We start from the raw sequence: 15,654 nt of genomic DNA, 5'->3' as shown, positions 1-15,654 counted from the left end.
AGTGACCAGGATATAAACCCAGATTTATATGACCCCAAAGCTCATGTCCTTTTCCGTATATCACAGGAATTACAAGCTATGTCAACAGAGACAGAATCACAAAGAAGCCTTTCTAGAACGTCTTAGCTTCAAGAGAAAAACAGGTGTGGCTGGCTATTCAACAGATGTCATTAACAGAAGTGGGAGACCTGTCACCCAGTCCCAAAACAGCTAACTATCTAATTTAAGACTATCTTAGCAGGAGCAAAGGTTTAAACTTTGCCCTTCATCTGAGTTGTCAACTAGAGTATTAAAGAAAGTATAACTCACATCTTTTGCACACAGAAAAGGAGTAAACATAGGATTGAATTTTAATCCTGGGCTGGAGATGGTGAATAATTTGGAGCAATAAATCCTGGGCAGCCAGAGTGCATTGAGAACATAGTAACATCAATTTTCAAGTAGGTACAAGAAGTGGAAGAAGGCTGAGACTAGAAATAGAGTGGACAATATGTATGGGGAAAAATAATAGCACAGAAAAAATAGCTAGAAAAAAACAGTGATTCTGGACCAAAACAGTAGAAGCCAACTGCTGAATAGCCATCAGGTAGTGTCTGCAAGGCCCAGTGATTGCTGCACTCATTGGTACTAAGTACATTTATTTTTGTACCCATACCTGGATGTGACTAATCTGGAGGCTTAAACTCACAGGTGAATAGCTGGCTGGGTAAGGTAAATAAAGACAGGTAAGGGAAACCAGTGAGGCCTGTACTTCTAACCAAAAAAAAAGGGGGGGGGGGATAAGACTTCCATTGTGAATAGTGGCAAACACATTGTCCTCTTATTTTATGTCTATGAATGATTTAATCTCCTTTATTTAGTCATTTACTTTCTTTAATCAAACATACTCTGGTTCTTTTTTTTTTTAATTTTTTACATTTATTTATTTGAGAGAGAGAGAGAGAGAGAGAGTGAGCAGGGGAGGGGCAGAGAGAGAGGGAGACACAGAATCCGAAGCAGGCTCCAGTCTCCGAGCTGTCAGCATAGAGCCCAACGTGGGGCTCGAACTCACATACTGTGAGTTCATGACCTGAAGTCTGATGCCTAACTGACTGAGCCACCCTGGTGCCCCTGAGAAAATTAGCTTCCAATGACTGAACAGGACAAGTCGTTTGTCAACAACAACTGCTAAATTACTGTGCCTTTCACTGGCAACCATTCCAAATTGCCAGCATAGCCTGGAAGGAGTGTTTAAATCATAACAGGAGTTTCTAAACAATTAGTTAACTGAATTACCATAATAATATTCACTTATGGAAGCTCCTTTAGTCCTGCTTAATTGCTCAATTAACATTTTATATGCTGAAAAAGAATAACAGCATTTAACTAATAATATATATTCTAAAAGGAAATATGGCCTCGCTAGATTATCAACATAGCCCAAATTTACTTCACTTTGTAACCATTATGCTTATCAAATATTTTGTGTTTGAATGCTGGAAACTTTTCCAAATTATGAGGGCTAGAACCAAAAGAAAGGGATCACCAAGAGGTGACATGAAAGTGCAATACCTCATCTTTTCCCGTGAGCAAAGTATTTTCCAAAATTACTCCTGTTTCTGAAACTAACACTTTGACTCGGTATTGGTTAATGATTCCATTTGGTTGTCGTGGTCTCTTCCAAGTAATTCTTATTTGTGTAGCTTCTACTTCTGCAACTTGTAAATCAAATATTGCACCTGGAACTAAAAAAATGAATAAAGAGGGAAACAGTTTAAAGTATATTATTAAATTTTAAAAATTCCTTAAGTTCTTAGCTCAAAATTTAAGATTCACAAGGAAGTCTATTAGAAAATAGACTAAAACAATTTACTATTTAACAATTAAATATGTGTAAGATTCTTTAAAGACACAGGTAAAGTTGAATTTCTACATTTTGTTCTCAAAAATGTGTATAAAAATAGGATAACATGGAACAATTTCCTCAAATTAAAATGTCATAATATTTGTTTGAAACATACTAATTAATAAAATAACTTCCCAAAGAAAGCTGTTTATGGATTATTAATGCACAGTAGAAACCTTGAAGGCTTAATAAAGATTATAATAACATATTGAAAAATAATATCCATAAGACTCTGAATGCAATGATATGTAGTGGGTAAATTCAATTAAGTTGCCTTTTAACTTTTTACGTGAGGTTGTTTGAAGAGTTGTTTGATTTTGGTCTGCTGGCTTTACAAATGAATTATGTGAGTTTCTAATTTTGGACTCCTTCACTCTTGCAACAATTAAAAAAAAAACCCAGAAACAAACTAATAACTGGTTAAAATAAAGCACCAAGTACTTAAATTCTACTTAGAAAGTGACCAAAAGTGCCATCCAGTAAACTCCCCAGTGCCACAGGAGTAATAGATCAAGGATAAAGATGCCCTTGGCTTTTGTCTACTTTTTGTTTATGCCTCCTTGTGTGATTATGAATAGCTAATTAACTCTTCCCCTAAGTTTGCTGATCTATAAAGTGATCTATAAATATAATTATGGAACCTTGAATGAAAGGAATGTAAGGAACCTTGAATGAAATTTTCAGGAAAGAAAATAATATACCCCTTATGATCAATGTGGTAAAACATTGAATTCATTTCCCTAAGCTGTTTCACATTAGTATAGTTTTAGCAAGTACCATCTAGAACAGAGGCACATTAGGGGTATGATATAAATAGAGAATGGCCTTTTTTCCCCTTTAAGATAACAAAAAGGAACTGAAAATTAATGTCACAGCTCCCACAAATATTATTTAAAACTAGTGAATGTAATTATGTTTTACATTAACCATAAAAGAAATGTATGGAGTTTTCATTCCATAGGCTTTTTATCCTTTGTCTCTATAAAGTAATCATTAAAAAAAACCTAGACATTGTACTAATGTAAATATTTCTAAATGTTTATAATGGTTAATGGCTAGATGGATGAGTGAGTCATTCTTGCCTAAGAGCATATTATTTGGTTATTGCAACCAAGATTTTCATGTTCAGCCTGGTAGTAAAACTGGTGCTCAGAAAACTGGGAGATAAACATGAAATGGATACAACTGTATTTTGCTATTTTTTTTTAAGTTTATTTATTTATTTTGAGAGAGCCAGAGACAGCACAAGCAGGGGAGGGGCAGAGAGAGAATCCCAAGCAGGCTCCATGCTGCCAGTGCAGGGCCCAATTCAGGGCTCAAACCCACAAAGCTGCAAGATCACGACCTGAGCTGAAACCAAGAGTCGGACACTTAACTAACTGAGCCATCTAGAATTTGCTAATTCTTTGAATCCCCTTTTCCAAAAACATTTCAGTATATCTATATATAGAATGATAACTGTTTAGACTGATCTCTCCCCACAAAATTTCTAATCTGAAGGCAATACAGTTTGACCTTTCAAGGGTAGAGAAAGAGTTCTAGACTAGGACCCCATAATCACTGATTCACTCCATCATTCAACAGACTGAGCCCTCATCTTTTGGTCACTGTTCTAGGCACTTGAGGATAGAGAGAGAAATAAGATACATAAAACCTTTTGCACAAGTCACCTCTTTCATAAATTTCTTTTCATTAACGTATATCATCCCTAGAGCTTGTGTTTCTATCATATTTACCAATACACATTTTTTCAAAGACAGATAAACTTTCATGTATATGATGATTAATATATAAATATATATTATTTACATATAAATATTTCAATGTATATAAAAATATACATATTTATTATATTATATATAATATATAAATAATATAGTATGTAATCAAATGGAAGAATAGTAGCGGTTTATCTTCTAATTTATGATATTTTTCAATATAACTTAATAAGTATTGCTCAATGACACTAATGTCTAAAATTACAATTCAAGTAAAGATTAAGTGGTTCTATATTACCTTAAAAATGTACCCAAAACATGTATACGAACAACTGTAAAGCTATCTTTCTCTCTCTCTTTTTTCAATGAAAGAAGAAAAAGCTTGGGGGATAAAGGAAATGGAGTAGACAACAGTATATCTTGTCCTTAGAAAGATACTTGATCTGTTACACCACAAATTCTTATGGGGAAACTAGAGAAGTATGGATTAGATCAAACTCCATTACTATTGATACCAAATTAACTAAAGAAAATCAAATACAGAAGGCAATTATTCGTGGTTCAGCATCAATTCTGAGGTGCTGTCCACAGGGATTACCTAAGAATCATTCTCAAGTCAATACATATATAAATTTTATTAATAAATGAGAAACACAGTAGATGTATGAAGGGTAAATAATATTCCAAATGACTTGAAGTTTTCAAATGAAAAACTATTAGAAAAAATAAAATGGAGACAAATGGCACTGGGGCAAAGAAAATACATTAAAATAAATCTTGCCATTATCTAGCAAATTAATTACATTTTAATAAAGTTAATAAGTTTAAAATTTTTTAAAAATGTTTTTATTTATTTTTAAGACAGAGAGAGACAGAGCATAAGCAGGGAAGGGGCAGAGAGAGGGGGAGACACAGAATCTGAAGCAGGTTCCAGGCTCTGAGCTGTCAGCACAGAGCCCAATGCGGGGCTCAAACTCACAGAGTGTGAGATCATGACCTGAGATGAAGTCAGACGCTCAACTGACTGAGTCACCCAGGAGCCCCTATAAAGTTAATAAGTTTAATAACTTATTAATAACTTTAATAATTTATTAATAACTTTAATAAGTTAAATTAATTAAATTAGAAAAATACCTATTGACAAATAAAAGTCATTGAGAACCCTAAAAAGTTGACTCTCTCAATGATTTCCCTACTAAAGACAGTACCATTTGCAGAAAGTAGCAAGTTGAAGGACAGAAGTCTTCCCTTTCATAAGTCTATTTATGGAAGAATAAATACAGATTTCAATACTCTGTTTGCATTTAAGAAATTATATTAACCTTCTTATGAGATATTTAATACTGGTGACAGAAAGTTATTAGGGGATATTGAAGCAACAAAGTTTTACTTAAGATTTGTTTAACCCTCATGGAAATGATAAGAAAATGCTGGTGCCTATGTTATATTCAATAGCACTATCTCATTAGGGATAGGCAACTCCACACTTTTTAACATTACTATATAATTATTGTATAATTATTAAATTTTAATTTTTTTCCAAAACCATCTTTTCATGCCTATGTAGAAATCTGTTCAGTAAAATATTAAGGGTTATGTAGGAATCTTATGAAATGTATAGGAATACTGCTATAATAACATGATACTAATTTGCTTTGATGATCAAAGTAGACTATGACCATAACATTCTCAGTGTGAACAAAATCAGTCCCATATTACTGAAATACCATATATCATTATCTATAAGATGTCAATTCAACATTTTTCTATGAATATCTAGAGATATGTTAGAACCCTATTGCTTTAAGAGAAATTAATTTAAAAATTGTTGTTAATAAATTTTTAAATAGACTATAGTCTACTTTTAAATATATAGAAGAAAATAAATTGCTAGGCTTAATTAGAATACAAAGAATCCTACTTTAATAAATAAAAAAAGAGGGATTCTTGGGTGGCTCACTCAGTTAAGCATCTGACGTCGGCTCTGGTCATGATCTCGCAGTTCATGGGTTCGACCCCCCCATGTCAAGCTCTGTGCTGACAACTCATAGCCTGGAGCCTGCTTTGGATTCTGACTCCCTCTCTCTCTCTGCCCCTGCCCCACTCACGTTCTGTCTGTCTCTCTCTCTTTCAAAAATAAATAAGCATTAAAAAAATTAAAATAAAATTAGTATAAAATTAAAATTTCAATTTTAACTGAAAGTATGTAGTTCTAGTGAGTTATTAGATTGTTATCATATAGTTTAGATTCCTTTATTACAAGTTTTTAATTAGCAGGACCAGGATTCATTAGTGGTGTTGTCAGAAGTAGAAAGCGACATTTACTGCATTTGCTAGAGCATTCCATTGAAGTCCTTCTGAAGACTGAACTATCCTAAGAGAACTCCACGGAGGAAAGTTAGCATGCAGAGGTAAGGCCATGCCATTTCTGCCCTCAGTGGAACACACCTGTTGCCTATGGACGCTCCTGAAAGCCACCTGTATATGGTCAGGAAAGTAGGAAGATAAAACTCAGGATAAATTGTTTATTAAACATACACAAATGGGCCCTTTGTTCAAAACAATTTTGTGTAAAAAATAAGCCATGTGAAATACACCAAACAATGTCCTTAAAATTTCATTTTTTTCTTAATAAAAATGCAGAAATAAGGAAAAGGAGATGAACTGTTTAAATGATGCCCAAAATAAACAGCATGACATCATATGTGGCAATCTATTACCAATTCCCCTGTTTCTGTCAAATGCTATAGGCCAAGAAAGATGACAATAAAACAATAATCTTAAATTGTGGATTCAGTTTAGGAGCACCTACACTGGCTTGATTTGAAGGAAGACAAAAATTCTGAATTTACTTAACTGCATAACAAAAGAATAAAAGTTAGTTGGTCAATTAAGTTGATGGAGGAAATGCTATTAAAAATAAACTCAAGGACTCTAGTCTGATGAGGCCCAGGTCACTATGCTGGTTTTGCTACCTATTCATAAAGCTTTCTGACTTTTTAAGAAATGTTTATGAGCACTTATTAGATGAACATAAGGAGAGATTTAAGGTCTAATGGAAAAGACATAAACATTGCTAAGAATTTCTGACAGAAATACAATCGAAAAATGTTGAGGAAAAAAATGAGAAAATTTTGCTTATAAATATGCATCTACTTAATCTATGTATTGAAATCATAGACACATAAACATTTTCATTTGAAATTGAAATAAAACATAATTTTACGTTCTTTCAAACAGCAAAATATTACCAATGGTTAATTGTTCTTTGAAGGGGAGAATAACAAAATTCCCTAATAGTTGCTGCCCTCTAATGGTCAAATACTTGAGTGATTTATCTGATGAATGTATGCCCAATCTTTAGTTGTAGGTGTATGTGTGCACTTGCACACGTGTGTATTTAATTTACAAGTTACTGTATGTTACACACAAAAAAATATGGAACCTATTTATTTATTTATTTATTCATTCATTGATTTATTTGTTTATTTTTGAGAGAGAGAGAGAGAGAGAGAGGGTGAGAGGGAATGCGAGCAGGGGAGGGGTGGAGAGAGAGGGCTCAACACAGAACCTGAGGTAGGCTGCAGGCTCTTAGCTGTCAGCACAGAGCCCAACACAGGACTCAAACTCACAAACCGTGAGATCATGGCCTGAGCTGAATTCAGACACTCAATCCACTAAGCCATGAGGTACCCCTGAAACCTTTTTAAGGTATTAATATACTTGCAAAAAAAAAAAAAAAGTGTGTTCTTCTCAATAATTGCAATCCCTAAGTAAAAATGAAGACATTTAGCAAGTTTGATGGTGGTCAGGAAAATATGTTGTGGGATAACGGGGTAACATTTTTGAAACACTATAGTTCATCCCAAACTGCGATGTTTAATACATACAAATAAAAAAACCTTTGTTAGGAGAACTACCGTTTTCATAATTTCAGGATGCACTGTTAAATTTGTAGTATGTATGCACCCTCGATGAATCCTCACTTGCTTAGAATACCCTTTTGATTATAAACATATTTTGTTAGAGGCACTAGGGATATATGGATTCCTCTACATATTATTCTGTGAGAAAAATCTATTCTACATTGAATAATGTGAGTCCAACAATGTCTTTGTTAAATGTTAAATGTTAATGTCTTTTTTTACTTTGACTTATTGAGGTTTTGCCAATCTTCACTGTGAGCCTCAAACAGACTGACACTACATATAATGCGCTGTCTTGTTTGATCTCTGGTTCCTCTATAAAGCATGCTGTGGGTTTAATGTTCTAAGGAACACATGCACAGAATGCATTTGGTAGTTATCTGATAAGAAAATAAGACGAATTAGTAAATATAAACCAAACAGCTTCTAATACAATGTTTAACCAATGCAATAAAACACACAAGCAGGGTAAAATATCTCATGAACACACTACAGAAGATGTTCTTACCTTCTGGAGGAGTGAATACTGAAATATTTGATTTGGGTCCGATTCCTGCACTGGTTTCAGCTGCGACATACACATCGTATACTGTAAATGGTGTTAAGTTAGTGAATGCAAATTTAAGGTCTTTCGTGCTATTATCCAAAATCCGACCTGCAAAAAGCAAAAGATACTGTGGATTATTTTCTCATAAAGCATTTAATCATTCTCACATTTAAGTAGAGAGCCAAATATAGCAATTAACGTTTGTTACTAAAATTTAAAACATTACAGTCACAATTATTACAATTTTCAAACATTTACCTTAGTAGTGCATTGATATCAGGTTAATTAAAACAATGGAAAGAACATGAAAATCTTCCAGTATTCAAAATGACCTTCATTAAATCATAAAGCCCTATCCAACTACCATGTTATTTTTTGACATTTTTGAAAGGAAAACATTAGTTACTGCCAATATTAAAATAGCCACAGTATTTTATACATAAATTTAGTCATTTAAAATGCTAAACATTCTAATTATCTTCTTTAATATTTAGAAAATATTTCTAGTTTAGCTTCTGAGAAAAACTCCTTAAATAGTACATCATCAAAATTATTTTAACCCTCAACTTCACCTCTGAATAATTCTTTCATCTCTTGCTCTAGCTGAAACCAGGCTCTCTGGCTCTCTCCTAAGAACACGGCTTCTGTTCCTTTAGCCACCCCACCTGATGGTCTAATTTTTTCCATGGTCATCAAGTGACTATGCCTTCATAGCCTTGTCTCAGACCAACAGCTCCCTCCTTACAAAAGCTCACAGCTATAAATCTAATGTCATCAATGGCATCCACCACCCCTCATTGTTGCAGTGACCTTCTAAGCCCAGGGTCACTCCCCTCATTCTGGATGGTTTAGTGCCTGTTTCGATGTCACTGTCTTCAGTGCAACCATCTTAATTTGTGGTGATTTCAGTATTCCTACAGACAATCCTTAAAACACTCCCAGCTCTCTTCAAATAATCTAGTCCTCCACCCTATCTCAGCCACTCCCAAGGCCATCACTATTACCAGGAACCCTGAATCTTCCATGATCTCAATTTCATGCAATTCTTTCTGACCATTCTTTCTTATCTCCTGTTCATTTATTCTAGAACCCAAAGCAACAAGTCTTCAAGTTTACTGGGACCTCCAATCCATTGATCTTTTGACCTATTTTATTCTTTTTGGTTTGGTTCTTCACCACTATGTTTCCACTCTTTATCCATTCTCAATGACATTGTTGATTATAATCACTGCCTTTACATAAGCCTTCAATTCCCTTGCCCTTTTCTTGTTGAAGGGAGCTGGAAAAAAACACAAATCCATTCTGACTGATATCACTTTATCACTACCACACCTCGAATGAGCCCTAAATTGTACCTAGCCCCCTACTAAACTTCCAGGCTCAATCAGTCTCTACTCTTTTAAGTTTTCTTTCATAGAACTCAGATTAGGAAAGAATTTTAGAGTTTACTTAATTTAGTTCTAGCAATACCTTATCTGAACACCTCAAATTATCTGACAAGGGGATTGCAGGTCCTGATTATTCACAAAGATGGAGAACTTGCTACATTAAGTAGTTGCCTATATTATTTTTAGAGAACTCCAATTATTAGATATGCATTCCTTGTTCTAAGAAGAAATCTGATTTAATACAATGAAGTCCATTGTTCTTGATAAATATATTTGCAATTAGAGTAAGTGAAGGTCCTCCTGTTCAGACATTTGAAGACATGATGTCCTCCAACAATTCTCTACTTAGGATTTATCTCATTCTTTCAGCTTCTCCTCATGAAATACGGAATATGGACAATGTTTATGATTTTAAACAAAAACTTCAAAGAACCTCATCTTCCTTATTCCTTTTTTATTATTTGCTTCAATTGTAGGATCTTATAAAAAGAGTGTGATACTTTTAAGGAGCTTGATAATGCTAACATATTTTACATAATTCTTACTCCAAAAGGCAAACACAAAACTGATTGAGACTTACCTGATGGTCCGTATAATTCAACTCTGTAACTAAATTTCCCTGTTATTACACTTGGTGGGTCCCATGAAATTGAAAAAGACTTCCCTGTAATGTTGCCTGTTACACAGTTTTGTGGTGGTCCTTCAGGAACTAAAATGGTTATAGAAAAAAAAGTTAACAAATAATAAATGAGAATTTTATTAAAAACACATAATAAAACACAAAGTCAGAAAGAAAATATCACACTATGAGCAAAGGGTTTTTTAATTTAAAAAAAAAAGGAAACTGAATGAATTGAAGACTTTAAACAAGACAAGCTGGCTCATCAGATGGACTACTTATTTGTAACATAAACTAGTTTGATTTAAATGCTGTATATGATTGCACAGGGTGTTTCATTCCAACATTGTTCCCTGCAGTTACATTCTCCTGATACATACTTATATATTGAATTCAACCAGGCCTGGGCATAGGCCTTGAAAAGCACTCTCCCTCTGGTGGACACAGGTAGAAGGATCAGGGAATTAACTGGACCTACAGAATCTTATTGGCAAAGGTCTTTACCTTCTGTATTAATACGTGTATTTGGTTCTGAGGGGAAATTTATAACCTATAGTTAAAAGATTCTAATGTAACATGGGTAACATATAAAAAATAACGACATTTAAAAAGTCTGTCTTTCATAGATGTGTTTCTACATTTTGCATTTTGATTGAAATGAAATATTCCAAGTATTTTTCTCAAGCCAAGGTTCTTGTCTACTAAATCTCACTGTGTGTTGTCCTCATGAAATTATTTTTTTTAGCTGTAGAAAAAGAAGTATGGATGGAGGAAATGGTAAGATTCAAAGGTGATTATTTAAATCAAGAAAAAAATTTCAAACTTCATTTCATGAAATGATAAAAGCTGACAGCTATGTCATCAGAAAAAAAAAATACTGTGCTTTAGTGAAATTACCCTACCAGTAATAATTTCCAGTAACCTAAAAAATTATCAGTCACAAGTGAACAAGTCTGACACTACATGTTTAGTAGGGTATCATGTCAGTAACTACATAAATTTACATATATATAATACTATAATCCCATAATTAAATACATAAATACCCATAGCTAGAAAAGTGTACTTTTCAAAATTAGTAGTAATAATATCTAATTGTACTCATCGAATCCTAACACCACCACCAAAAGGAAGTTTCTATTGCTGTCTCCATTTTTCACATAGGGAGGAAACTCCAGTGCAAAGTAGACATAAGTAGGTGTATTTTTTACATACTATTTTTGTCTGATACCGAAATGTGAATCACGTGATATTTCTGCCGCTACAGATGTTAATTCCACATTTGATTATAGCAGTCTCAGTGAGAGGAGGGTAGAGATGATTGCAGGAGATGTAAAAGGGCAGAGATGATTATGAAAAATTGTTGAGATCACATAGATAAAAACTTATCTTAGGATCATGGTTATTAGCTCAAGAATCCTTTGGGTCAAATCTCCTTTTTCATTTTAGATGCTTATGTTAATATTATAAAAGAGTACTATAATTGGTATGCCCATTTTCCGTTATTGGTGGGAAAAGTTACCGAAAGGGAAGGAAGTTTTAATAAAAAACATCTATATGAAAAAAATGAAAGATTACTCTCTAAGTAGTTTAACTCTTTTTTTTCTACATACACAAAAAATGAAATCATACCTGATTCCGGTGTTCTGACAATGGTACTATCAATATAACCTGCTTCCGTTGTAACAGCAGAAACTTCAAAAAGATATGTTGTATAAGGTCTCAAATGTGTCACTACAAAACTTATAGGCTCTTTCCACACAGAGCTTATCTTACTCCTTGCCAACGTGCTCAAAGAATATGTGGTACGCGATGGAGGTGTAATTCTACCAAGGGTTGGAGAAGGGCTGGTGGTACTCCATAAAAAAGATTCATTATTCTCCTAGTGAATAAATAAATAGCATTGGGAAAATAATTGGTATCTCAAGGTGAACATGATAAGTGTAATTCATTTCTTTTTCTTTTATATAATAAATATTGTTCTTAAATTTATGTGTATGATTCATTACGATTTTAACAGATTGTTATCTATTCAAGTTATGGACAAATTTGCTAGATTTTAACTTTACCCATTTATATCTACAGTTTTAGAACAGAATATATTTATTGTATTCTTTATACCTTAATATTTCTTATGAATAGGATTTCAAAAGGCTTAGAATAAAGGTAAAGCTATAGCAAAATTATTAGTAAGAATTTTTAAAATTCATGTTAGGGGTGCCTGGGTGGCTCAGTTGGTTAAGCATCTGACTCTTGATTCCAGCTCAGGTCATGATCTCAAGGTTTGTGGGTTTGAGCACCACATCGGGCTCTGCACTGACAGCGCAGAGCCTACTTGGATTGTTTCTTTCCCTCTCTCTCTGTCTCCCCCCACCCGCTGCAAAGTAAATAAATAAACATTTTTAAAAAATTAAAAGGAGGTTTTGAGACTTTCGTAACTTAAAGTATTCAAAACAAAATAATTTTGTTTATCAATACCACAAAGATCACCAAAATTATCTTTGGAAGAGCATGACACGGTATTCCCAGCGAATTCCCATAAATGACTAGAGTAATAACAAATTCTTTGCCAAAGATATGCACAACCAAAACAATCTACTTCCACAAACATAACTTTGCTGCCTTCTGCTCCTCTCCTGTCACATGGAAATATCTTTTTCAGCGATATCCTATACTTTGCTCTTTCAGGTATTTATAAAATATCCTCCACCCAAAATAGCCCCCTCACACAATCTCTCATGTCCTTATTCCAAGGCCAAGCCAAGGTCCATTCACAAATGCGGCTCCTTTTAAGAAGTCTCTCCAGAGATCCCTGTGAGGTTTTTATATTTCTTGAATTCTCAAACCCTTCACTTATTCTACCTTGAATACAGCCAATTGTGTATAACATGATACTATAACCTAATACTATAAGTAATCAAGCAGCTAATAAGCACAGTGGCTTAAAATTTTTTTTTCAAATGCTGGAAACTTCAAGTTATAATTTCACCTAGAATTTTTGAGACATAGAAAGTGTTCATAACACTTACATTGCATTCTGGCAATTTCCCAGTCAAAATGTCTTCTACTCTGATGGAGACATCTTTCACTACTATCCCACTTCTGGCATGCTTGACACTAATCTTGAAGCTGGTAATTTTGCCATTTGGTTGCCAAGGTAAATACCAAATCAGGTTTACTGCAGAATGGTTAAAGGCCTCAACTGTGAGATTCACCACTTTTCCTGGAGCTGGGGAAGTGAGAGGGTTTGAAAGAAGGGAAAAAAACACTGTTATAAATCTTAGAATGGCATTCATATAATGTTGGGATGTTACACTTCTCACATTATGTAAAATTAAATATTCTATGTTAGAAAAAAACTCTACTTGGCATCAGACTTTTAGAAATATATTTAATTAGCTTTGTCTGGAATTTGAGCCCACAGATTTGTATTTAAGACAAAATAAGCTTTATTTTAGGATTATTTGGCAAATGGATCCATTGATGAACTATTTCAAGCAAATCTGAAAAATATCCAATCAACAGTTATTTGTGAATATGCAAACAAATTTGAATAATGAATCTCCTCCTGAAATATTTTGGAATTGTGTAATTTCCTTAGATAATGAAGAAGTGGCAAACTGAAACAATTAGCCAGCCATGTAAACTAAAAAGCACATTTCCAGAATGTATGTAAATATCTAGTGCCTAACATAAAGTGGACACCACCCAACTGGTTGTGCTTATTATGTTTTGAGTTTTATACACCCTCAAAATAAACTTTCATCAGAATTCGTGACCAAATAATTCTTAATAATTATTGATAAACTGCAATAACAAGCTATATGCCATTTTACCTGGTGTGAGACAAACATGAAACCAGAATGAAGTAAAATTATGCACATTAATTTCAAGGTAAGTTATGCAAAACTGACAATGTAAATAATCAAGATCCTTTATAATATAGAACAAACACGACAAATCACTATAAAGAGGAATAAAAACAAAACAGGATGCTCACGATAAAAGACTACACGTGATAACAATGCCTAGTATTAAGATATAGAGTTTAAATGCACATTATAAAGAAGAATGCCCAAATATGAATTGTAAATAAAAGTCATATAAATTATATAAGGAAGTTAGGTCCTAGGAAAGAGAGCTGTTATAAATTATGTTAAATCATAGAAACTAGGAAACTCAAGATCAGCTCAATTTTAATGGAAAAAAAAAACCAGTTTGGAGTGGTAATTAATCACTAATAATGGATGGAATGATTGACGGAAATTTTTTTCTCCATGGAAAACTCATCAATGGAATTAAAGCTTAGAAAGGACATTGAAAATATAACTCTCTGACACTAAAGATCAAACCACTTGAATATCTTTTGGATGGATAAAATATAATAAAGCAAAAGGAAAAGGGTTGTTAAATATATGAGGCTATAAAATTATGAGTTAAAACTTTTATCATGATTTTTAAAAAAAACTGAATGTATTTGACATATAACTATATAAATTTAAGGTGTGCATTGTGTGAATTTTATATATATCCATATTGTATTATGATTGCTGTTGTAGTCATATTTAACATAACATCTATCATGTTACATAATTATAATATCACATTGTACTATTCATTATATTGTGCATGAGATTTCTATGGCTTACTTATTACTTGAGGCAAGTTTGTATCCTTGAACAACATCAGTCTTATTCCCCTACCCCCTATCCCCTGGTGACCACCGTTTCACTCTTAATCCATCCTAATCACCTTTTAAAATTTCTGATATATGTAAACTATACACATGGTTATAATTATGTCTGATATGTATATGTATATATATATATATATATATATATATATATATATATGATATGTGTGTGTAAAAGGCAAATTGCAAACAAGCTACATATTTTCAAATGAACCTCAACAACAGATACAAGGAACTACTCAAGTATAGAGAAAATTGAATTTATAAGGTAACCAAACATTTATTAAATGCATGATTTTAAGATATTTTAAAAGTGATCAAAAATATTAAATAGATGGGAAATAATTAAATACGGTAAACAACACTTTGAAAAAATGGTAATTTGATTAACTTGCTTTAATAATTTTTTTTCTCAAATTTTTCTGCTTGTGCTTTCCTTTTGTGACTTCATGATGTCTGAAGAATAATCCTGGCTCTCTTCTGTAGTTGGAAGGTCTTTCTCTATTTTAAATAATCTATCTTCTACTTCTGGACTTTTATGTACCAAAATCCAATTATTTCTCAATTTTCATAGAGTGAATTTATCCATTTTGATTCAAGTCAAGATTCAATACTGTAGTATCAAAACTTTCTGTTTTATAAATAAATCATTTCATCTTTCAGATAAGTGTTCTCCAACACTTTGAGGACATAGCTAGCCTAATGAGATGCATAAATTTTCTAGTATGTGTAAGTGTCTACAACTTTCCAAAGCATACACCATACAAAGCTTGCATTTATTGAGCCAGAAAGAAACTTCATAAATCCAATATAGAGACTTCTAAAAATATTACCTGCATTTCTAAGGATCTATCAAGTTGAAAATGGAAGTGCAAGAG

The 15,654-nt window shown here is 33.1% G+C and overlaps 1 protein-coding gene across 1 annotated transcript in view; it reads right to left on the bottom strand.

Moving 5' to 3' along the window:
- PTPRQ (protein tyrosine phosphatase receptor type Q) overlaps window positions 1-15,654 on the bottom strand; it is a 229,341-nt gene that overhangs the window by 181,638 nt on the left and 32,049 nt on the right. The window contains exons 6-10 of the mRNA XM_032593794.1: window positions 13,113-13,312; window positions 11,716-11,965; window positions 10,045-10,173; window positions 8,038-8,184; window positions 1,552-1,724 (exon numbers count right to left, since the gene is read on the bottom strand). Coding sequence (XP_032449685.1) covers window positions 1,552-1,724; window positions 8,038-8,184; window positions 10,045-10,173; window positions 11,716-11,965; window positions 13,113-13,312 — 899 coding nt within the window. The remainder of the gene's footprint in view (window positions 1-1,551; window positions 1,725-8,037; window positions 8,185-10,044; window positions 10,174-11,715; window positions 11,966-13,112; window positions 13,313-15,654) is intronic.

Source organism: Lynx canadensis, chromosome B4 (assembly GCF_007474595.2).
Source record: "Lynx canadensis isolate LIC74 chromosome B4, mLynCan4.pri.v2, whole genome shotgun sequence".
In the NCBI taxonomy this organism is placed as follows: domain Eukaryota; kingdom Metazoa; phylum Chordata; class Mammalia; order Carnivora; family Felidae; genus Lynx; species Lynx canadensis.
The sequence above is the reverse complement of the archived record's forward strand: the minus strand, read 5'-3'. Positions and strand labels throughout refer to the sequence as shown.